This window comes from Phodopus roborovskii, unplaced genomic scaffold (assembly GCF_943737965.1).
Source record: "Phodopus roborovskii unplaced genomic scaffold, PHOROB, whole genome shotgun sequence".
In the NCBI taxonomy this organism is placed as follows: Eukaryota; Metazoa; Chordata; class Mammalia; order Rodentia; family Cricetidae; genus Phodopus; species Phodopus roborovskii.
Genome location: NW_026126541.1, coordinates 32,815,342 through 32,840,297, shown reverse-complemented (window position 1 = coordinate 32,840,297; position 24,956 = coordinate 32,815,342). Strand labels below are relative to the sequence as shown.

General features: G+C 41.6%; 1 protein-coding gene across 1 annotated transcript in view; it reads left to right on the top strand.

The window, feature by feature from the left end:
* Dock8 (dedicator of cytokinesis 8) overlaps positions 1-24,956 on the top strand; it is a 205,534-nt gene that overhangs the window by 40,020 nt on the left and 140,558 nt on the right. Inside the window, exons 2-4 of the mRNA XM_051200107.1 lie at positions 6,648-6,750; positions 14,481-14,656; positions 18,622-18,693. Of these exons, the coding sequence (XP_051056064.1) occupies positions 6,648-6,750; positions 14,481-14,656; positions 18,622-18,693 (351 nt within the window). The remainder of the gene's footprint in view (positions 1-6,647; positions 6,751-14,480; positions 14,657-18,621; positions 18,694-24,956) is intronic.

Below are 24,956 nucleotides of genomic sequence, written 5' to 3'. Positions count from 1 at the left end.
TAAAGGGCATCTCAGGAACTTACCCTTACTTAATTATGGATCTAACCTTCTCTGCTTGGGGGTGATGAGGAATTACACACAAAACCAGATGAGTTTGAGTTCTACTTCTGTTTGAGTGAGAATTAAGTTTGCCTTATTCCCTGAGATCTGAGGGTGTCTTAATGGTGAGGGTGAGCTAGGTTTCTCTGCAAGGCTTTCTGCAGGCACTGAATCCACAGACAGGCTTTACCTCTTCTCTAAATGCACTTAGCTGCAGTGCACCTGAATGCCCACAGATGTTAAAATGTCTTTCCTAGCTGTGCTCAGACTGATGAATCACAAACCCTGCAGAAGAGGCCAGACATCTTCCTAGCTACAGTTTAAGGACCCCAGCTGGGGTGGGGGGTGGGGGTAGGAGGTGGGGGTGGATTCTAGGATAGACTGCAAAGTGGAGATCTAAAGTTTGCTAAAGTTAGCTTGTTGATACAGTCTTGGTTTGAATTCTGAGGAGTTCAAATCTAAGTTCTGCTGTCTCAATTGCATCTTGCATAATTATCTAGGAGTCTCGCAGAATGTCTTCAGATCATCCTTATGACTTTGTTGAATGGTTTGAAGTTAATATGGACAATAAACAGTGAATTAATAAAAATAGAAGAAAAACAATTTCTTTATGTATAATCATCATACTTGCCAATGTCTCCTAAAAAATGTTCATTTAATTTTACTGTTTTGGCCTTTTAAGCACTTACCATTTTTAAGTACTAAGAGTAATTTATGCCTAGTAGTATAAATTTTGCTATTTTTTAAAATTAAGTATGGCATTATTCAGATATTACACATGGAGGAAAAGCTTGCATAAAATGCCACTTTCCAAAAGCTTTCGGAATGTTGTGTGTGTATGTGTGTGTGTGTGTTTTTTTTAGCAAGGATTTTGGACTTAAAATAACTTCTTGGTCCATAACTCTGACCTTACAGCTTTACCAAAATAAACATAACTGGCATCTTAAGTAGCTATTTCATACACAGACTGTATTTCCATTTATTGGGCTATTGAAGGGATTAGTGTATTATACTAACACAACCAACACTTTAGGAGAAGTTAAGTAAAGAGCCTATCCTATTGAGGACAGAGTTAGGGCGTTTGCATGATGTAAGGGGGCAGAATAACAAGGCTCTTTGCCCAGGATAATAGAATATTTGCACCAATGGTAATGACATAATTGCTCTTGGAAGCTGTTGATGGAAATTGAGCCCTTGCTTTTGGAAAAATGATAAATGGAACACTAAGTTAGTATAAGTATTCTCTGAGAGAGGAAGACTTAAAGCCTTGGACCAAGTGCTTGATACCTTAGGAAGAGCGTAGTTTCTTGGTTTCCATCATTTAAGCTAAAATAACTTTTGAGAAAAGATGGAGTTGTTTTGGGACTAAGTCAGACAAGAATGGGGAAAGTGGTTAGTTTTTGAAATTTCCCCCAAGCCTCCTTGAGTACTATGGAGAAGGGTGTTCCTTGTTTTAAAAATCTTTCCTGCCACTCAGGCTGCTTGGCATACCAGCCTTTAGTGAAACAGTGTCCTCTAGACATAGAAGTCAGAGAGAAGCCTCTGGTGCCATGCTGTTTCCTTGTGCAGCTGCTGGTGTGGGCTGTGGTCCTAATTGTTCCACTTGGAGATTCTCACCATGTTTGCCAGTTAGCATTGGAAAGGAGCCCAGAGATCACATAGCCCAACCCCTGCAGTTCACATGTAATAAAACTAAGGCCCAGCCTCGTTAGCCAATGTGCTTGAACCCAGACAGATGGCAGACAGCATTCCTCAGGACTGTGTGTCCTTGGGTTCCTACTCTCATTTGTTCTTCTAGATACACATTGCATGAAGAAGGCTCAGCGGGATGAAATGCTTGAAATAGGAAGGAGGTAACCTGATGTCTAGTGGTCTCACTCCTGTTTCCCTCTCCTGGGTTCCTCCTGCTAATGTTTTTATTCTAAAAACTGGTTCAAAAGCTTCCTTACTTCAGATGTTTCCTTGGCATTCCTGCGTTGAATTATGACTCCCTATTGTCTATTCATAAGTAACCATGCACATTTCCCCCATTATATTTATTATGCAGTAATTAACCCATTGTCCACTTGTCCACCTCTGGCTACCCATTGCATTAGGATTCCTAGGAGCATGAATGCATCCATGTCAGTCTCCATTGCTTGGCTGAGGACCTGGAGGCTTGGTAGTTGACCCAGTGTTTGATGAGCAAATGTTGAGCCAGTCATTTTCTTATTCAGCTTCAGGAACTATTTAGTGGTTGTAAAAACCACTCACGATTGCCATTTTCAGGCTGTACCATAAGAGTTGGTTCAGAATACGTGTATCAAAGGCAGCTACACACTGTTAGATTGGCACAAACAGCTAGCCATTGCTTCAGTAATCTCTGTTCTGGAGTTAGTTTGTGGGGTCTTGGTCCCAAATGTCTGTCATGATCATCATTAATTTGAATGAAAACATAGAGTTTCTCTCCCTACCCACTACACCAATCCCTCATCATCATGCCGATTTCCCATGAGAGTAACATGTTTAATTCCAAGACTCATGTCCAGTTAACTTTAGGAAGACAGAAGCTTCTAGCTCTAAGCCACTTAAGTTCCTTAGGAGGAGGTTGACTCAGCTCACTACAGGATTGCCACCATGATAAAGTCTGGAATCCTAAAAACTATATTGGACAGATCAGACTTGATCTGAGAATCAAGCAGAGGCAAATGCCCCCATACACACAGTCCTACATGACTGCAGAACTGAACGCTCACCCCAGTTTACTTGTGTAAGCAGAGAGAGTGCTTTAATCCAGGCTCAAGCAGAAGTGAGGGCCGATTTGGACAGCAGGACACTCAACAGTCACTTGGGATTGAAATTTCAAATTGGTAAATGTAATCGCTGATAATTTTGCAAGTTCTTAAAATCCAGTGGAGCATGCCTTGCCAGTGGGAGAATTTCTTTAGACATGAACTTCCAATCAGATAAAAAAATCTGAGTGAGGTAGTAACTAAGTTTTCTTTCTGTGATTATTGAGAAGATTACTGGCCCATTGGGATATGTCCATACTTTGTTGGTGGTTATTCATCAACTTGACTGAAACTAGGGTCACCAGGGAAGAGGAAAACCTTAAACGATGAATTTCCTATGTAAGATTGATTGGCCCATAGGCAAGTCTTTGTGGCATTTTCTTGATTAATGACTGATCAGGGAGGCCCCAGACTACCGTGGGTGATGTCATGCCTAGGTAGGTGATCTCTGATTATATGAGAAAGCAAAGTAAGCAGGCCATGGAGAGCAAGCCATTATCCTGGTCCTTGCATGATCTCTGCTTCAAGCTGCTGCCTTGAGTTCCTGCCCTGACTTCTTTCATTGATGAACTGTGACATGGAAGTGTAAGCCAAATGGACCCTTTCTTTCTACAAGTTCATCCTGGTCCACATTTTAGGACAGCATCAGAAAGTAACTAATACACACATAGAGAGAGACTTAGGATGAGTCAACTTATAGTTGTTTAATTTCACAATGCTGCAAAAATGGTGTGTGCTCATTAAAAACTGTACTTCAAGGTTTGATTTTTGATCTTTTCCCTGACAGGCAGTATATATTAGGATGCTCTCAATGCCACTGGGCAGCGTCAGGCTACAGCTCCCACTTGGCCACATGATTACAAAGAGGAGTGCCGATGCTCTACAGAATGTTATGTTGCTAAACAGTGGTATTTGGTCTCTTAAGGATATTTAACACATAATTTTGGTGGGTATTGACTACAATGTCTTGAATATGCTAGGTAGGCACTCTGCCACCAAACTACATCCCTAACCTCTCTTTCTTAGTTTTTAGACAGGACTGGCCTTGAATTTAAAGTTCTATTCCATGTCTTCATGAGTAGCTGGGATTAGAGGCTAGTATTTCTGGTTCAGAAAGGCCACTGTGTCTTTGATGAGAAAGATGGCGGGGCAGCTCTGAAACAATGGCATGTTATTTCAGAAGTCTTGGGAGGAACTGAAGGCAGAAGTTTCTGAAAAAGTTTGTATTGTCTGTAAAAAGGTCAGTGGGAAGGTTCCAAAAGGTCAGATGAGGGCCTTTGCCTGTTGTCTGGGTTCTGCTGTGACTACAATTAGTGTCTATAGGTGTGTATCGATGGCTAGTGTGTTGATTTGAGTTCCTTCACTGCTGAGCACATGCTATATTACTATTTATTTGAGGTATCTTTGGTTTGGAACAATCTACTTTTTTTTAATTGGTGACATCCCAATTTCTGATTAAAATCAGTTTCACTAAACATGTGGGGACAAAAACCAAACTTCCCCCTTTTTAGTTGCCACCTTAGGCAAGGCAATTTCTGCATTCACCCTTACTTTGTACTGACACTTGTAACTCTTAGCTAGATCAACCACAGTTTAGATAGAGCATCTACACCTCACATGCATTTAAAATGCTCAGGCTAGTGGCTCTTAATATAGTCAGAATTATTGATCTACCAACAGAATTACGACATTTTCATCAGTTCAAGAAGAAACTCTGCTCAGAGCCACTTCCCATTACTCTTTAATCCCATTCACCCTTATTGACAACTTTCTGGTCTGTAGATTTTACTATTTTACTATTCTGGGAATTTCACATCCCCTTAGGAAGATGCTGTTGGGATTCCCCCATGTACTGCCATATATATCAGTACTTGGTTCCTTTCTTTGCTGGGTAATATTCCATTTATGATAGATCACTTTTTATGCATCCTCCAGCTACCAGATACCTGTGTTGTTTCCACCTTTGGAGTCTTAAGAACAATTCTGAATTTTTTTTTGTTTTGTTTTGTTTTTGTTTGTTTGAGACAGGATTTCTCTTTGCAGTCTTGGCTGTCCTGGAACTCACTCTATAGACCATGCTGGCCTCAAATGTAGAGATCTACCTGCTTTTGTCTCCTGAGTGCTGGGATTAAAGGCATGTACCACCACTGCCAACTAGTTGTTTCATATCCAGTGTATAATGCTGTTGTGAATGTTGGCGTTTAAATTCTATGTTTTCTGCTTTCATTTCTCATGGAGGTATAGCTACTGGTGGGATTTTGGTATATATAGAAAATACATGCTAAGCCTCCTGAGGAACTGACAGATTGTTTCAGAGAGACCTGTACCATTCATTTCTCTACCAATGGTGTGTGTGTGTGTGTGTGTGTGTGTGAGAGAGAGAGAGAGAGAGAGAGAGAGAGAGAGAGAGAGAGAGGGTGGGGAGAGAGAGAGAGAGGGAGGGAGGGAGGGAGAGAGGGAGGGAGAGAGAGAGAGAGATTATTATCTAGCATCACTTGTGACTGACAGTCCAGTGCTCTGTTCTGGTCATCTTCATGGTTGTGAAGAGGCATATCATGGTCTGCTTTACATTTCTCTGATGACTCATAGATTATAATAGACTTTGCACCCCTGACACGGTGTTTTTTTTTACTATTCAAATGTTAAATAAATACAATGCTCTAGGAAATTGGAGACACAGTTCATACTGACTGCTGCCTCTTTCTGTGGCATTCACCAGGCCCTAGTACAAGGGGCCAGCAGGAGCATGAAGGTATGCCAAGCTCATGCTGAGTTCTAGGAAGGTGACCCGATGGGCCCACCTTGGTTTATGTGTATACCACTTGGTCCATATTTCTGCCTAAGCAATGCACAGATGAGTAGGGCATTTTGAAAGATAACAGCGTGCCTTTGTGGGGGACCACATTTAGCAGTCTCCTACCCATCTCTGTGCTTCACATGGAAGGCTGGGTACCAACGATCGTGCCCTGTGTGTACATTGTCATGGTGGAAATGCAAGCTTTATTTTATTTCTTTTATATCTCCATAGTGCACAAAAGCATTGCATTTCAAATATACACCCTATTTGAGCCTTAGTAATCTTACTAGTTTCTAGTTGTATCATTAATGAATCTGATTTATTATGTTTTGACCTGATTGTGCTATGTGTACATTTTTGGGAACTTGTCTAAGTCAGCCACCATCAAATGACATGATGAGAAAATGTCTGTGAGCTCCAGTAACCTCTCAAATGAGTTTCTTCCACGGTAACGGTTTGGGCACACAGGTATGAGTAGCAGCTTTCTCTCATGTAAACAGTTCCAAGTCATCAGGGCTGTGGACTGAATGAAGATGCAATGCCAATGTGGAGGGCAGAGGGCCACTTTTGTGGAAGCTGTTGAAGACACAATGCTGGGGAATTCTGGGCCTCACTGAAGGTGCCTGTGAGGAAGTGGATGTTTTCATCCATAGTGTGTACTGCTTTAGGATCAACCAAGCCAAAGGCCTTAGCTGCTTGCATGGAAAGTGGCAGGGTTAAATGGCAGGTGAGGAGAGCCAGAAACGAGATGTCCTTACGCAGAGGTGGCTCCTCTGGGAGGCCAGAAGTCAGAAGCTCAGGATATTTATATTGCACCTCAGGCCTTTCTGCCTTCAAGCAGAGGCTGGCAGCCACAATTGCAGGTACTCTGGTCCCTGTGAATTGCTGTAGGGTACATTAGCACCCAAAAAACCACAGCATCCACTAACAGACTGCATGCACTTTGGGTACTTCTGCTCACTACTCAGCCAAAGAGCTCATTGCCATTTTTGCAGATTTTTTTTTAAATAATAATTTACATTTTTCTATTTTAATTCAAGGTACTCATCATCGGAAATAAGAAAGCAGTTTACACTCCCACCCAACCTCGGACAGTACCACCGGCACAGCATTAGTACATCCGGTTTTCCCTCCCTTCAGCTAGTAAGTATTTGTAACAGATTTGGTTGATCGGTGGTCAGGAGCAGAAGTGCCCAGCATCAAAACTGCCACCAACTAACCTTAGCTTGTTTTGCACCTAGCATTCTCTGTCCATCACTTCATGACTCTGCCTGCCTCTAGATATGAGACATTTCCCTTTGCCAAACAGGATGTGTGTAAAACGAGACAGCCCAAGACTGTGGTTCTGATGTTCTCTACCTAGGGGACTTTTAGGCTACTCAAACCCATATCAATTATAGCTCATATAGCATGCTTTGGTTGGAAATCTTTAATTGACAGGTCTTAAAAGCCCAAGTTAAAAATCTTTCTTAGGAAATAATTTTCTTGGAAGTGAAATTTACATACTATGAAATGTATCAATTTTAAGATCACGGTGAGGTGAATCTGGCCATTTTATTAGTCATCTAACCTCTACTCAATCAAGGTCTAGAACACTCCCCCTCTCAGCCTTTTGCATCCCCTTGATCCCATCCCAGGCAGTCACTGATCCTTGCTGTGGGTGGTTGTGGTTGGCCCTGCCTGGAACTTCACACCAGTGAAATCTATCACACAGGAGAACAAATCTTTCATTTGAAAACATACTATATTCCCCTTGCAAGGTACCAACTGGTGAGCGGATGTGTGTATCATGTTATTTATGGACCGAAGGCCAGATGTGCACTGGGTGAGGCAAAACTGTCTTACTGGGACGGTTTGTAAGCCAGAAGTGGTCCCACTTCCTTTGAGCTAGCTGAGAGAACTCTACTGCACTTCCTCGCACAGCACAGCCCACAGCCACACTCTCTGGCTGATCTAGTGGTTATCTTGAGAAGGTTAGGCTTTTTTTTTTTTTTTTTTTTTCTCTAGTTATTACTTCAAAACCACTTCTGCTCTTAGAAATTTTGTAACCTTCCCCGGTTTCCTGTATCAGCCATTTTGTCGCCTGTAACAGTTTACCCCGCCGCGTTAACTTTGTGTCTTCAGGTATGTTTACTGGAGTGATGTGTGGTTATTTCAGAAGGATAATTGATGTGTGTGTCATTAGTGAAGCAGTGCTAGCGAATATATAGCACCTTCACTGTGAGAGATTACCTTATGATGACATCTTTTTGAAAACCCTGTCGGTGACTTTGGAGCCTTGCTAGACCACTCTTTTTATTCGTATTTTCCTGTCGGCTCAGAATTTCAGACTATGGTAAAAGCACAAGTGTATGATACCCGTGTTCTTGAAGTGAGCCGGGATATGTTACATATAAGCCTAACTGGGTGATAAATGGGTGGTTTCTGACTCACGTTATATTTCAAAGTGCACAAAAATTTTTGTTGAAAAGTGATTGGGTGTGCCTTTAAATTTTAAACAATGTGGGGGGGGGTCTTTGGTGATTACCTTTAAAAAATATTAAGACTGGAGCTCTCTCTAGCAGCTGCTGGGGAAATAGAAGTAAAGAGGGTTTTAAGGAAGTTTGCAGGCTTAACTCCTTTTCTCTTTCTCAGCCTTTGATAACACCACAGCCTTACAGTATTGCAGGAGAAATCCATGTTAAATGGAAAGTTACAAAGGAAAACAATGGAGTGTTTGCAAGTATCCTTTCAACAGTCTGCTGTCTCCTTAGAAGGTCTCAACAAAAGTGAATTTTGATGAGTAACCTCAGTAACTGGGAAGTCAAATTAACATGTGGCTTAGCTGCCCATAGTCTAACAGAAGGTATGAAGGAAGCAGGGTAAAGGTTAAAATGTTACAATAATCACGTCTTCAGTTGCTATCATCCAACCCTGGTCCTATTTGTATATAACTGTTCTTCACATGTTCTAATTTCTCTTGTTACAATGTAGTCTCCTCAGGGTTCCCCAAGCTCTCCCCTCCAGTTTCAGCAGACTTGCCCTGTTTTTTTCTACTGTGGCAGTCAGTTTAGTCTACCTCCTAAACCCCTGTGCTCTGTTTTCGAAAAGCCCAGCTCCCTGGCAACATCCGCTCTCATGTGGTGGTGTGGGAATGTGTGATTGTGCCTCCCCTACAGTCACCTTCTCTCAGACAAGGCTCCCAGGAGAAATCACCAGATTATAAGGTGATTTTCCTTTACCCCGAGAACATTTCTTTTCCTAGAAAAATAGTGGAACATTTCAGTAAAGAGTCACTTTTAGCAAGGCAGAAGAGTGGCTTGTCACTCAAGCTGACAGAGCTTTAGAAACTATAGTAAATCAGAGGCTGAAGTCTAGACTGCTTGGGCATCGTTTTGGCTAATTAAAAAATAAGACCAAGTGTGCCTTGACCGTTTCTTTCGCTTTTAATAATACGATCATTTTCATGACCTCATGTGTTGATACAAATGGTTGGTTAATAGATACATTTAGATGAAATCCAGTCATTGCTGTTGGCAAGAGTAAAGAGTTTGGAGTCAGATGAGCCTAAGGTGAAAAGTGGTTGGCAGTTACTGGCCGAATAACTTGGGATAGGTCACTTAACCTCTCTGAAGATTTCAGTTCCCTTTTCTGCAAAATTGGTAGCTTATGTTCCCTCCATAGTATCAATGTAAGGTTCTATAATAGAGCCTGTGTCAATTGTGGGTGGTATTGTTGCCTTGGGCACTTGACATTGTAGAGACTCTGCTGAACATTAAAAGGTAAGTAGGCCATGGTCCAGCTCTGTGAGGCTTTGTGATCTGTTTGGGAAGACAAGTCATCCAGAGGGCCACACTGGCTTCAAATTTGATGGGCATTCTGAAGAATGGTCCATAATGTGACAGGAGGCAAAAGCTTGCTGGAAGAGCTGAGAAGACCTAGTAGATGGGTCCTCAGCCCTGGGGGTCCATTAGAAACACCCGGCTTCTCCTTATACTTCTAGCCCCTGCCCCCAGAACAGCTAAGTCAGAAAGGATAGCAAACATGGTATTTTAACATTGGTTCAGAATGTTGACAGATCCCCAAAGATACAGGTTAGAGTAAGATTCTCAGGGGAGTGGGGGTTATTGGAAATATCAGAAGGCATATACAGGGAGGAGGTTTCTTTTGTTGCCCTGCATGCTCTAAGTTGTAGATGTGTAGTAAACAGGGACCACATGCTACCCCTGTAGGTAATCCTTACAAATATAGGTCTCTGTCATAGATCTAAAAGATGAGTGGGAGGCAGTACATTATAGTGTCATTTTGTTTTATTCAGTTTTTGTTTTTAATGCTAGCTATAAATGCCTACTATGATGACTGTGCTTCAAAATAGATAAGTTACTTTTTTAAAAAAAAATTGCATCCATTTTGTGTGTGCATGTGCACAGGTGTGCTACAGCATGCCAGAAGAGGTCAGAGTTCAACTTGCAAGAGCCTGTCCTTTCCATCTGCCACATGGATCCTGGGGGTTGAACTTAGGTCATTGGGCTTGAGGGCAAGCAAGCACCTTTACCCACTGAGCCTTCTCACCAGCCCAATAAACTGTTTACATTGTGCATGTTTTAATATGAAGGAGAGCTATCATTTAGAATGAAATTTCCAGACACAGTAGTGGATTGGGACTGCCTGATAACTCCTGTCAGGGACCTTTGAGGATAGAGAGACGGGCCTCTGGTCATCCCATGTCCTGGCCTGAGATGCCCACCAGCTTTGGCATTCTCTGCTGCCGCTGTCATGGGAGAAGGTTAACCAGAGATCTGGTGTCAGCTATCTCCATAAGCAAACTATAAAATGTAAAACCCTTTCTCTGGATTTTAAAAATAGAAGTTATAGTAAGTAAATAGAAGAAAGGCATGAGAATCTGTGCTCTAAGGAGGGCTGAAGACCTGTGTGGTCGTTAATAACCTTAAGTACATTTTCTGCAGGAAAATACACTATTAAAAAAAAAAAAAATACAAGAAAAGTCTGAAGTGAACGGAAAGGAACAGGAGGAACCTGATGGTTCTGCATGAAGTAAAGGATGTAAAAGCCACGCCCTGGGCATGCACCCGAGCACCATGGCTACAGGACATGTTTGTATGTCTAACATTCATGTTTTAGAGAGGTCTCATGCCTGAGGAGCATTCCTTCCTGTGTGCACACTGGCTTCTGTGAAACACAGTGCCCTTTTTCTTTACCAGCTAAGGATGATTTGAAAGCCGACTTCTTAACTCTGAGCCTCCTTTATGCCTCTGCTTTCTGTTGATCTCTTTCACTTAAGTTCCTCCAGAGTTAGCTGGTCAGCGTTGTTGATTGTGCTGGAGGGACATGATGGAAAATGAAGTGCTGGGTGTAGTTTCCATGTGCATTCACAGTGGAGGATAAAATGCAAGCACTCTGCGTGCACAGCAGGCACTTCGTTATGGTCCCTGCACACAGGGATCAAACCGGGGAGATGGCCCACTGTGTACAGTGCTTAACTGAATCATGAGGATCTGAGTTCTATTCCCAGAACCCACTTAAAAAAGCCAGGTGTGCTGGCACCTACTTACAACCCCAGTGCTGGGACGGTGGAGACAGGAGCATTCCTGGGGCTCACTGGCAAGCCAGCCTTATCTAATAGCCCCATGGGCCAGAGAGAGCCCCCGCCTCAAAAACTAGATAGATGGCTTCCGAGGAAAGCCTCAGGTTGACCTGTGGCCTTCACATGTGTGTATACACCCACTTGTGCATGTGCACACACATATCTGATTTATTTAAAAAAAAAAAAAAAAAAAACCACGATTGATGGTCATGATGCCATCTCAGAACCTACAGTGGCATCAGTGGAAGATTTCCGTTGGCAGGAAAGCAAGCTTCTCTTAGGTCACAAAGTACTTTGAAATCACCCAAGGCAGAGGAAACTTTCTGCCTTTAGCTTTGTTTGCTAAATGTAGAATGGTGCCTACACTTTTTCATCCACTAAGGAACTATTGGTTGGGCCTTACTCTGTACCAGGAACTGTGGGAAGAGCTATGGATAACAGCATCAATGCAACAGAGAACCCACCCTTTGTTCTTGTGGAACATTTTAGAATAGGAGGTGGGTGTAAACAAATAAGTGAATGTCAGCTGTGATGAGGGCAGGAGGGTTATGAAGAATGGAATGAGGAAGAGGAATAGAGATACAGATGAGATGCTATTTTAAGTTGGGTGGTCTGCCAGGACCTCTGAGTAATTGCCAGATGATGGGCAGACCATTGTTGGCTTTTGATCTTTGGACCATCTGTCCTTTAACAGGTACTGAGTTTTCATCTTTTATAGCTTTGAGTTTCAGGAGCATGGCAAGTGTTTTATTTTAGCTGGATTGGACTCTTTTTTTTTTTTTTTTCCTTTGACAGCTGCATATAGATACATTTTTCGATGAGGCATCTACTTTCCAGTGCTTAATGTTCATTCGCTAGGCATACAATGCCTTTTAAGTGCATTTCGTTACTTACGTTTAAGTTGCTCCTAATACACTTACGCCTGCCATTTACTATGATATCTGAGCATTCAATCCCATGAGACGTTCTGAGCAGAAGTTGTGGATAGTTATAAATGTATTTTTTAACCTATTGTGATGTACACTTAACTATTTGCCTTGTATTTTAGTTATCTTCTGAAATACTGATTCTCTGAAAGACCTATAAGAGAAAACAATTGAAATTATAATTGCTAAGAACACAGCCTGACTGTATTTGAATTCCAAATGTGCTACCTCCTAGCCATGTCGTCAATGGACAGTTATTCAATCATCTGAAAATGAGGATAATTAACATGTGCATTGCACTGGGTTCTAGTGAGATTGATTGGGAAAGGCCCTTCATGAGTACTGTGGTTCCTTCCTCGGCTGCCTTCAGGTCAGAAGCAGGGGAGACCTTGGTGATGATGATCAAGGGTAATGTTTGAGTTCAGCAACTGAAGTCTATCCTGTAATCCTTACCTCTGCCTCCATCTCATCCTGCTGACCATGAGCACTGTGTAACTCAGTCGTTTTAAAGAATCTGGGCCAGAAGTAGGGCATCATATTTAGTCAGTGTTCCTTAGAGGAGTAGAAATGATGGGCTGGATATCCATACACTAAAAGGAGGTTATTAAATCCCTTATAGGCTGTATTCCTGCTAGTACAACAGTGCCTGTCTTTTGACAGAAAGGCCAAGCATCCAGCATTTGTTCAGTTCACAAGGCTGAATTCTGGGCTGGTCTTTAGTATGCATTGGAATCCCAAAGAAGTAGGTTCTAATACCAGGAAAGGAATGCCTCATCAGCAGGAGAGGTGAACTTGATGGAGAGCAAGCAGATAAAAAGGAAAACCTTCCTTCTTCCATGCCCTTTTATGTGGTCTGCCACTAGAAGGTGTGGCCCAGACTTAGGGAGGGTCATATGATATCAAAGAATCTGGATTTAAGGTGTGTCTTCCTGTCCCAAATGATCCCACCAAGAAAAAGCCCTCACAGGTATGCCGAGCTGTTTGGGTTTTAGCTGGTTGCAGATGACAACTAAGAATAGCCATCACAGGCAGCTTTATGTTCTCTCTCCAGTGTAAGTGATTCCCGTTTTCATTACTACGGGGACAGAAGAGGTGGGGAAGGGATGGAGAAAGCCATAGTTATATCTTGGAATCTTCTTGCCCTTTGCCTCTTCAACTGCACTATTCCTCCACCCCAGCTGCAAGCCCGCTGGTATTTAGACTCAAGGGGGTGAAAAACCAGTTTTGTCAGTCCTTCCTTCGGGCCTGCTCTCCCATAGCACAAGTCAGGAATCTGGGGCTTTTGTTCTGTGGTGTTTTGGGGTAGAGGAGAACTGTGTTCACCTCTCCCATAGCACAAGTCAGGAATCTGGGGCTTTTGTTCTGTGGTGTTTTGGGGTAGAGGAGAGCCGTGTTCACCTGGGCTGGCGACTCCACACTGTCTTCCATAAAGGGACACTTCAGAGAGTTGCAGTCTCTGCTGCTGTTGATATTGCAATTCTTGTGTCAGTCTCCTTGATTTAAGTGTCTCTTGATGCCCTCAGGCAGTGAGTGGTTCCTGGATCTTTGCATGCCATAGGGTAGAAAACATATTTTGTTAATAGGGAACTGGCAAAATGTTGCCAATTCTTGATACTATCAACTAAAAAAGCAGCATTGTTTCAGTTGCCCTGAGCTTCTATCCTCTTTTGTATTCTCTGTCCCCCTCCGTGGGAGGATGAAATGAAGACAGGGCAGCTTTCCGCTGCAGACACTCAGGGTTTGCTCACTCAGCTTCAGTCCAGTGAGTTCCTTCCCAACCAGTAGTGCTTGGAAGTCTCAGCCCTAGAGGGCTTTAGCCGCAAGCCTGGCTGCATGTCAGCTGGGATTGTGTCTAAAGTGTGGCTTTGAACAGCAGTGTACAAACGTTTCCCTTCTCAGGCCAAGGGAAACACTGTGCCTGAGCACAGGAGGGCTGGAGGAGTGCTGTGTTTGCCTGAGTTTCTGGAAAACTGCCTTCTTTCTCTTTTTCACTGTGTTTGGGTAAACAAAACATGGCCTTGGAGAGCTTTTGCAGGAGAAATGATCAAAATTCCTCAAATCCTGTGATCTCATTTTGGATCTCCTCAGGACTCCTCATCAAGCTGCAATTAAGCAGAGAACAATTCTGCCTCAGGGTGTGATTTTAATTACTCATCATGTTGTGACTTGACTTTCTGCTACTGCCTTTCTTCCTCTCTCCTGTCACCCTTGCAGTTTGACAGCTTCTCCAGCATTTAGGTAAAAGTGAAAGGCTGAGTTGAAGGGGAGGGCAGGGCGGATACTCACTGCTGCGTGCCTGTATGTCTGTGTACACTGCCAGGAGGCCCGGTGGAAACCACCCTCTTCTCTCCCTCTCCCTTCAGCCTCAGCTTTATGAGCCCGTGGAGCCGGTGGACTTTGAAGGACTTGTGATGACACACTTAGACAGCTTGGATGCGGAACTGGCCCAGGAGCTGGGGGACCTCACCGATGACGACTTGCACGTGGCGTTCACACCCAAGGAATGTAGGACTTTGCAGCCCTCTCTGCCAGAGGAAGGGTAAATTATTTTATTAAAATATGTGAAGGGAAGGGTGTTGACTTTGAACCTCTTTTTCTTTCTTATTTCTTGAGATAGGGTCTTGCTCTATCGCCTAAGCTGAACTCAAAGCAGCAGTCCTCCTGTCCCTACCTCCCAAGTGCCAGGATCACAGGTGTGAGGCAGCAGGACCCAGCTTTGAAATGCTCTTGAAAAGAAGCAAACTTTGGGTTGGTGTGGGGGTGGACTATAGGGCTGTGGTGAAATGCTTGTGCTGCATGTGCAAGATCTTGGGTTTGATCTCTAGCGTTACAAGAAGTTAATACTTTTTTTTTTAACTAAAATATTTTAGGATCTGAGGAGATGGCTCACATGGCAATGTGCTTGCCACACAAGCATAAGGACCTGAGTTCAAATTCCTAGCATCCACAGAAAAAGCAAGGCATGGTGACATGCACTTTCAACTCTAGTGCTAGAGAAGCAAAGTATCCCTGGGGCTTGCTGGCTAGCCAATCTAGCCAATTAGTGACCTCCAGGTTCAGTGAGAGACCCTCCCTCAAAACTAAAGAGTAATTAAGGGAGATATGTAACATCTACTTATGGCTTCCCCATGCACACATAAACACAAAGACTCATCAACATACATATAAACATACACACATGTATATTTTAAAAGGAACAAACTTCCTCAGTCTACTAAAATACAAAGCACATATAATATTGCTACTTAGATGAAGACAGTTGTGTTTTGTTTTGTTTTGTGGTGCTGAGGGCCTAGCACAGAGCTTCACACATGGTAGGCAGAGGCACACAATTTCTAAATTGGTTTAGCCAAAGGCTTTAGAAACCTTGTTGGAACTATGACACAGTTCAAAGGATGCAGTGGAATGGGATGAGATAGTCAGAAAGAAGCTAAGATTACAGGTCCTGGAATTGGACTTCTGTGTTCCAGCTTAGTGACCATAGGCTAGTTATGTGACCTCAGGAAGCCTCATGGTCTCTATTTGCAGAGTGTCAAGGGTCTTATAACAAGTATTGAAAGCCTCTACCGAAAGCACTTTTTGGGCCAGTAAGATGGCTCAGCAGGTAAACGCTTTTGGTTGCCATCCTGACAACTTGAGCTCCATTCCCAGAACTGACTCTCTCAAGTTGTCCTCTCTTTACCACATATATACACGTGCACACATGCACATAAAATGAGTGAATGTAAAAGAATTTTAAAGGCAATTTAATTGTTTCCATACAAAGGCCTGGGTGGAATTAGTAACCTTAGTTTCCTTGTATGCTTATTGAACATCTCTTGTGTCCCAAGGAGAAAAAGATGAGGGCAGGAAACTTGCTTCCTTTGCTGGAGTTCCATCAAGGGGAGATATAGCAGAAGCATTGTAGAGGGGATATTCAAACAACTACTTGAGCTGAGTTGCTGAGCATGGCATGGGCAACCATGGGCTCACAGTTAAATGAATCGCAAGCAGCTGTTTTGAGTGAACTCTTACTTTCATTCATTTTAAAACCAAAATTAAGATTCATACTCCCTTAAACATTTTGAGTCTTCTCATTTTTCCCTGTCCACATTGCCCTGAGGTGCCTTTGTGTGAGGTTGTGTTTCAGCATGGTTGAAGACGACTGGACAGCTGGGATGTGGGAAGTCCCTTTGTTCTCTCCCTTCTTGGGTCAGTTTTCCTTCACGTACCAAGCTAGCCACGTGTGCAGCTCTACTCTGTGTAGGAAATACTCACTTCCCAGAAAGCAGAGCCCTGTCATTACTGGGAAGCCTTTTCCCTAGTGTCAGAGGAGGTTTTAATATTGACAACACATTTTCATCTTTGGTAGAGTCATGTTATTTATTTGTGTGAATATTTATGGTTAGTTGCCAGATCTGTGGGAGAACTGGTATAAAATCCAGGAAGTTTAGAGGAAGGAGGACTTTTTAAACTTTGGTAAAGAAGGCAGGCTTTCCTAGAGCCACTCTGTGAGTGAGATACCGTTTTGTTGCTATGACTTATAGTGAACATGTTAACTTTCTGATGACTAAGTCAACCTATCCTATCTCAGCTGTTGCCAAAGTCTTCCACTATAAGCAAGGCAGGCAGAAGAAGGCATTCTGGTCACTAAGAGTGTAAACACTAGTGACTCTAGGTGAACACCCTGTGCCTCATCATACGCTATGTTGAAGTAATCTGTGGTGTGGTAGTCATGAGCCTGGACCCTGCACGTCTCTGACTCGGATTAATATCTTTACCACCTTGTTCTTGCCTGCCGAATCTGTATGTGTTAAATGCTCGAGTCAGCACCTAATGCATGGTAAATGTCACCTAAGTCTGAACTAGCACAGGGTTCTTACCATGTGCCAGACACTCTTCCATGCACTTTTCATGTTAGCATTACATTTTCATCATGATTCTCTAAAGGAGGTACTCTTATGTTTATCACCGCTTTCTGGTGAGGAAACTGAGACTCAAAAGGATTGAATGACTGGCATGAGGTTACAGAGTCAATGAGGAAAGGAGTTGAGATTTGGGCAGTCAAGGCCAAGAGATGTCATATCTAGCCTTTGCAGCATTTGCTCTTGGGCTACTAGGAAGCCCGCTGGTGAGTTCTGTTCTTACTCCCTGTGTGAGCCAGTTTCCCTTTATTGTAAAATATACCTGTGACAAATCAGCTACAATGAAGAAACATTTATTTTGGCTCATGACTTTAAAGATTTCAGCCCCTTGCTGGTTGGTTTCTTTGCTTTGGCCCTGTAGAGACAAAGAGTATTATGATGAGAGATGATAGCAGAAGAGAAGTAATTTATGAACACTTCATGGCCAGGTGCAAGAGACAGAGAGGAAGAAAGCAGTGTCCCACAGTTCCCTTCAAGGGCATGTCCCCAGTGATCAAGACCTTCCAGAAGACTCCACATCCTGAAGAATTTATCGCTTCTCAATTGTGCCGTGCTAGGGACTGAGGCTTTAACATGCAGGCCTTAGGAGTGCATACAAGAGCTAAATGATTGCATACCTGTTTTACAAATGCAAAATTAAGACTGGTAGTATAACCTGGAAGGGGAAACCCAGAGGCCTCAACCCCAGACGAAGAACTACAGGCAGCCAAGCAATGCGGAGAGCCAGAGAAATAATTTTCTCCAGGGAAGAGCACACCAATTGTTTATCCAATATCAAACAGTCAGTCCAGAAAACATACACATACAAGTAACATTATATGGACTGAGAGAGTTGTATTTATGAATAAATATATGTACATATATATATGCTTGTATGTGCATATATACATTTATAAGTGTAACAACAATTAAAGAAAAAAAGGCCATGGATTTGAATAAGAACATGGGAGACTTTGGAGGTAGGAAAGGGAAAAGGGGAAGTGATATAATTCTATTGTAATCTCAAAAAATATTTAAATCAAAAACTTTCAGCTTTTAGACCTATTTAGTACTAATATGTTTCTAACAATACCAAAAACTTTGCAACTCTCATTGTTTCTGATTTCCAGACTGTAAAAGAAACACAGGGAGACTATCTCTAATGGCATACCTCTCAGCAGGTATGACAGGAATCCAAAGCCTATGTCTACAAAAATCATCAAAGCCAAAGACAGCTGTTCTTGGCTTTCTAGATGGGAAACACATGTGTCCTAACAAAATTACACAAGTGCAAAAAAAAAAAAAAAAAAAAAAAAATCTGTTAGAAATAACTATTGAACTTAATTTTTTTTAGGTTTGGTATTTAATTATAGCTGTTTCTCCCTACTTGTATCTTAGTGCTTTCGGGCATAATATAGTTTAACAATTTTCTATTACAAAGAAACTCACAGATCATAAAATGCCAACATAGTTGTTCATCAGAGAACAAATATCATTGCCTGAAGTGAATGAGCAAGAAGACCTCTAATATTCTTGCTGATACAGATTTGAAGTGGTGTTTTGTCCCTTCATCACTTTTGCTCCATAATAACCTGTTTAACCTTATTTTTTATCTACTTAGAGTTGAACTGGATCCTCATGTCAGGGACTGTGTTCAGACCTATATTCGAGAATGGCTGATTGTGAACCGGAAGTAAGTTAATCCCCTCTTATGTATAAATGCTAATTTATATGAATGCAAATTTTGCATTGTTGCATTGTTTCTGTGTTTTTCAAATTAAATGACTTATTGGGGGGGTTTAGGGTTACAGAAAAACTGAACAGAAAGCCCTGGGATTTCGCGCATCCCCCTCTAGATCATCACTCATGCTGGTTGCACGCTGGGGTACATCCCCAGTCCTAGTATAGTTTTTTTGAGCTGTATATCTGATGTGTTTTTGACAAATGCATAATGAAATGCTTCTGTCCTTGCATCATCAAACAAAAGGGTTTTGCTGACCTAAGAGTCCTGGTCTTCCCCCTATTCCTGCCCTCACGCTCATTGGTTAAGAATCTGGTGTTTCCCCTTTTCCCGCCCCCACACTCATTGGTCTGTACCAATTTTCTTCATGGTCTTTGATCTCGCCTTTCCCCATCTTGCCTCCTTGTGGCTTCATCCCTCACTTCCTGTTATCACATTTAAAAAAAAATCTTATGTTGTACAGTCTGTTTACCTATTCAGTTAGGAACAAAAATCACATTCTAAACGTGAAGAATAGAACTGCCCATTAGCCAGTTACAACTACTCAGGAGGCTGAGGCAAGAGGGTGCTTTGAACTCAAAAGTTCAAAGCCAACTTGTGCAGCATTGGAGTTCAAGCAACTTGGGAGACAAGACCCTGTCTCCCCAAAAATAATAAAATTTTCCTTCTTTTTTAATTTGATTGAGCTCCTAGATAAAAGATAGTGAGCTGAAACTTGGCCTCAAGTTTAAAGATGTCACTAGAATTTGTGACCCCCACCCCCCCACATAAATTACTTGCTAGTCTTCCTATCAAGAGTGCATTTTTTATCTCTGGGTTAATCAAACATTTTGTGACATTTTTTTTTTTTCCTGAGGTTTCTGTCCCCATACTAGTGACCTTCACATCACAGTCTTGTGAGAAGTGTTGGAACACAGGAATTCCTGCTGTGTGTGCGGGTACATATATACATGGACCTGTATGTTGGGATGTAGGCTTCAGGCTGTCTAGAGACAGAGACCCACTCCTCTAGATACTCATCAGAGAGCCTCTGAGACACAAGCAGTTTACTAAGGGTAGCCTTTCCCTACCCTAGCAAGGGTTACTGTTCTCAGGCATAAATAATAAAGGATGCTTGGGACGCTGGGTTTTATCTAATTCCTCCAAGTGTGCCATTGGATCTGTGCTAATTTTTATTTTTTAGTAATGTCAGTGTGCATACCGCTTCCAATAGCTAATGAAGAGAAAGAATCATTTATTGGAAGTAATTACAGCACAGCTACATGTCAGTCTATCTTCCGTTCTACACAACTGGAAAAATGAAGTTTGCCAGTAGGCAAATAAGATTATGCCTTGCTACTTATGAAGGAGAGATTTCAGAACAAGTTGTTCTCAAGCTTCAAAATGTTATAATTAGAGGCACTTTTCTGGGCATTTAGAGTTCTAAAAAAAAAAAATCCAAGAGGGAACAATAAACAGAAAGGTCCATTGGGCTAAATTTGGTTTTCAGATTTATTTTCTGTTTGAAACACTGTACTTGTTCCCTCCTCGTGGTAGTGCAGACTCGCAGACTCTTTTTTATTTTAATAAAAAAGACTTTAGAATGCTCATGACTGAGAATTTAGAAACTATAGAGAAATAAAACCAAAATATATGAGTTTCACTGTATGTAGGTAACCATCCTGAATGGTGATAACACAGGCCTTTGGATCAAATTTCTTTGTAGAATATGTTTATAGAAATACTAAATTTTACTCTGGGACAGTTTTTCAGCCTGAATTTTCAATTTCCACGGTAATGGAGGATTCCCTGTCTTTACTTTTAGTTATTCTTCCTGAACATAGTAACTAATGATAGCATACTACTTGTATATAATTATTTACATACAGTCAGTTTTAATATTTCAACCAATCGTCCTTCTTTTTTTGTGTTTGCACTTACATTGCAGGAATGTCCTTCTTACTAAAACCCTGTGCACATTTATTATATTTTTTCCTGCGGGGGGGGAAGGGAGGATCTCTAATTTCTGTGCTTAATGCATATGTACAAATTTAAGACTTAATAATAGATAAAGGATTTAATATGCATAAATTATATATTGAATGTTAGTGATTATAAAGTATCATTTATTAACATTTCCATTTTTGAGAAAACATTGCCATTTTTGACATTTTACTTATCTGATTGGATTTCTCCCCCCCCCCCCACATATTTGTTGGCCACTGGTAATTTTTTTCCATGGTGCGCTACTTAAGAAATTTGTATGACTCTATTAAGCTATTTGGTTTTTACAAAACTCCAGATAACGTTTTTCCCTTTTCATGTTTGGGGGTGTATGTATGTTTACGTGTGTACACACGTGTATGGGGTGTGTGCACATGTATGTGGAAGCACAAGGTTGATGTTAGGAACCTCCCTTGATTACTCGTTCACCTAATACATTGAGGCAGGGTCGCTCAATGAAACCCAGAGTTTGCAGATGTGTCCAGTTTGCACAAGGGATCCCCGTCTTCACCATCTGAGGCTTTCAGTCTGGGATGTAGACTCTGATCCTGTTGCCTGCACAGCAGATGTTTGCTCACTGAATAATCTCCTGATCCCAAATACTTTTGTCATTAACTGTTTTCACCCTTCTACCACATAAGTCCCTTCCCCAGTGTATTTTAACATGTAGAATGATTTATGGAATTAAATCCGTAGTGGTATTTTCCTTAGGACTTTTACTTTTGGTGTCATGTTTAAAATCTACTTTTAACATAACATCAGTTTGTATGGCTTTGGGTTAAAATATGGGTCTAGGCCTTTTGCCGTTTGACTGTTACTTCTCTTCCCTGTGTGTCCCATTTGTTATTTAGAAGCAATGGTTATCGAAGCACTTAACCCCTTATGAAAGCAGTATCTGTTTATATTATGCCAAGCATACTGGCTGAGTTCTCAGCCCACTCATGTCATGGACCAGTTCTCCTCCCCAAAACTAGCTAGTCAGCCGAGGGAAGCTTCCAACGCCAAAACTCATTGACAGTTCCTGACAGTCTTTGACTAGTGTCTTAGAGAAGGGCACAGTTTTCTACCCCTATGTTTGATTTTCTGGTAAAAGTGAATCTGAAGTGCTGAGAATGAAAATTATAGTCCCAGCATGCACTTCTCCTAAGAACCACTCAGTGCCTGTGTATATCCATAATGCTTTATTCATGGGGAAAATCCAGGCATCCTTCATCACCCAATTCCAACTATATTTTCACCACAGCTTTTCAAAAAATATTTTTATTCTTTGGCTATATATATATATATATATATATATATATATATATATATATTCCATACAATTCTATATACAATGGCCATATCCATTCCCTATTCCCTTGGACACCTCCCCCTACAGCAAATCCCTCTCCAACTTCCATGTCCTTCCTGTTTTCTCTCTGTAATTACCACTGAATCCAGCGGGTGCTGATGGCATGCACATGGGTGTGGGATAATCACCCAGAGCATGGGCAATATAGCAGCCACAATATCCCCTAAGAAAAATGATTCCCCCTTTTCCAGCAGCCATCAACTACCATTAGCTCCTCAGCTAGAGATGGGTCTTCCTGAGCCCCTTCCTACCCAAAGCACACAGAGGTGGCCCAACAGTTAAGAGTATTTGCTGCTCTTCCAGAGGACCTGAGTTTTGTCTCCAGAACCCATGTGGTGCATCTCACAGCCACTGTAACTTAATGCTCAGGGGACTCAAGGTCCACTTCTGGCCTCTGAAGGCATTCATATAGTCACACACGCACGCACGCACGCATATGCATGCACACAGAGATAATAAAGTATTTTGATATTATAATATAATTACAGTATTTCTCCCTTCCCTCTCCTTCCTCTAAACCCTCCCATAGACCCGTATTGCTCTCTTTCAAATCTGGCCTCTTTTTCCTTATTGTTACAAGCATATATTTATGAGAACATCACCACTTGGTGTGCTCTGCTGCTCTCAGCATTCCTTACTTGCCTGTAGCTCTTTTTGTGACGTTGAGGCCTCACGGGCTTTCCCCCTGTCCACTGTCATTTTCAGCTTATGTTCAGGCAGTCATGTGGCTGAGACTTTATGCAAGTGGCTCCTGACGTTACTAAGAGACACAACTTTATAGCAAGTTCCTTCACCCTCTGACTTTATAACCTTTTCACGGCCTCTTTTGAAATGTTCCCTGAGCTTTACGTTGGGGAGTTTTTTGTTTTGTTTTGTTTTGTTTTGTTTTGTTTTTGTTTTGTTTTTTTTTTTTTTTTTGTAGCTGTATCTGTTGGAACTTGGTTTTACAACTCAACATTTTGATTGGTTGTGGCTTTTCTCCATATCCTCCATGGTCTCCATTTTTAGTCCTCACACCTCTCCAATGTCTGTCTTTTTTATATGTTACAGGCATACATTATATTCTTCAGTAATGTCTTTGAGACCATCTTCTTTCAGAGAACTAGCCTGTTTTTGTTTTTGTTTTTGTTTGGAAAGGTTGCCATGATTTCCTCAGAGGAAAGGAACATACCATGAGTTGTGGTATCTTCTTCTATTGATGGCTATGTAATATTCTCCCCTTTCCATAGTGATAAAACATAGTACAACATCTGCTCTACACACGATTGTCGCTATTTCTGAGGGTAGAAATGAGACCCTTGTATCTAATATGTTCTGATTAGTTTTACAAACTCATTCTCCATAAAAGCTGTGATAATTCACTGCATGACCAACCAGCTCAGCATGGAACTGCTACTTTCATCCATTTCCTTGCCAATGCTGAATATTATTAATAAAAGTAAGTTAAATTTTTCATCTTTATTATCATTTTAAACTGTGGACTGTTATTAGCTGTTTTCTGAATGCTGACTTATATGTTTGCATTTTATTCCCTTACTCTAAAATCCTATATATATATGTGTGTATATATATATAATTTTTATATATATACATATATGTGTACATATATATAAAATTTATATATACACATACCCCCAGTATATACCATGAAGTCCCATCTCTAGGGCTTTGAGTAAATTAAATGAAAGCCTGTGTTCACATAAAGGTCTCTAAGCAAATACTTAAAACATTTTTATTTGTAGGTGTAGGTTACAAATAACACTGAATATATTCAATAGGGTAATAAGAAAAGCAAACTCTGGTAAGTTCACACAATGGGCTACTACTCAGCAAGCTCTTGCAACACCAGGATGTTACCAGATTGACTGTGCTACGTAAAATAAGCCAGCCAGTAAATGAATGCATGATTGATTCCATTTATTTGCCATTCTAGAAAAAGTTAAGTCCTAAAGATAGAAGAGAGGCCAGTGGGTTCCAGAATCCGGAGTTTTGGAAAGGGGTTGACTACAGAGGGTGTGGGAGAATTTTGAGAGTTTGTTGAACTAGCCAGTGTCTTAATTGAAGTAGTAGTTACATAGCTGTGTTCATTTGTTAAAACTCAGAACTGCACTCCTAACAGCATGGATTGTAACTGTTTTAGTTACTTTTCTATTGTGACAAAACACTGTGACCAGCTTAGAAAAAGAAATGTTTAGTGGTTTGCGGTTTCAGAGAGTTAGCCCTGATGGTGGCACAAAGGATGGCAGCAGGGACCTCTGAGAGCTCACAGCTTGGTCATAAGCAGGAGGCCGAGAGAGAACACTAGGAATGGCCAAGTCTTTTGAAACCTCAGAGCCTTTCCACCTCACCTGCCTCCCCCACCCCACCCCCGACACACCTTCTCCAATGAGATCACAGCTCCTAATCCTTCCCACCACAGTAGCTGTATAGTTGTGTACCACAAGTGTGATGGGTAGAAATAGAAAATAGAGCAGGTCCCCGTGTAGTCCCCCCTCCCCCCCCGTGGTTGATCACACTATTTTATAGAATGAAACAAGACTGAGTTTTCTTTCCATTGCTGCGATAAAACATCAACCAAAAATCAACTTTGAGAGAAAGGATTCATTTGGCTCCCATGTCCCTGTCACAGTCATCACTGAGAGAAGTTAGGGAAGGAACTGAAGCAGAGACCATGGGGTGGGGGACGGCTGCTATGATTAAAAAAACAAAAACAGCTCTTACCTCAAAGGGGTAAAAACATGGTTTATTCTGGAACAAATATGAGTGACCATTTAGATGTCACCAAATGCAATGTTCCAACATGGCAGCAGTTTTGTGGAGTTTTATAGTGACAGAACAAAGAGTTATCAGCCAAGGTATTTTAAAAATACATTAGTGGACG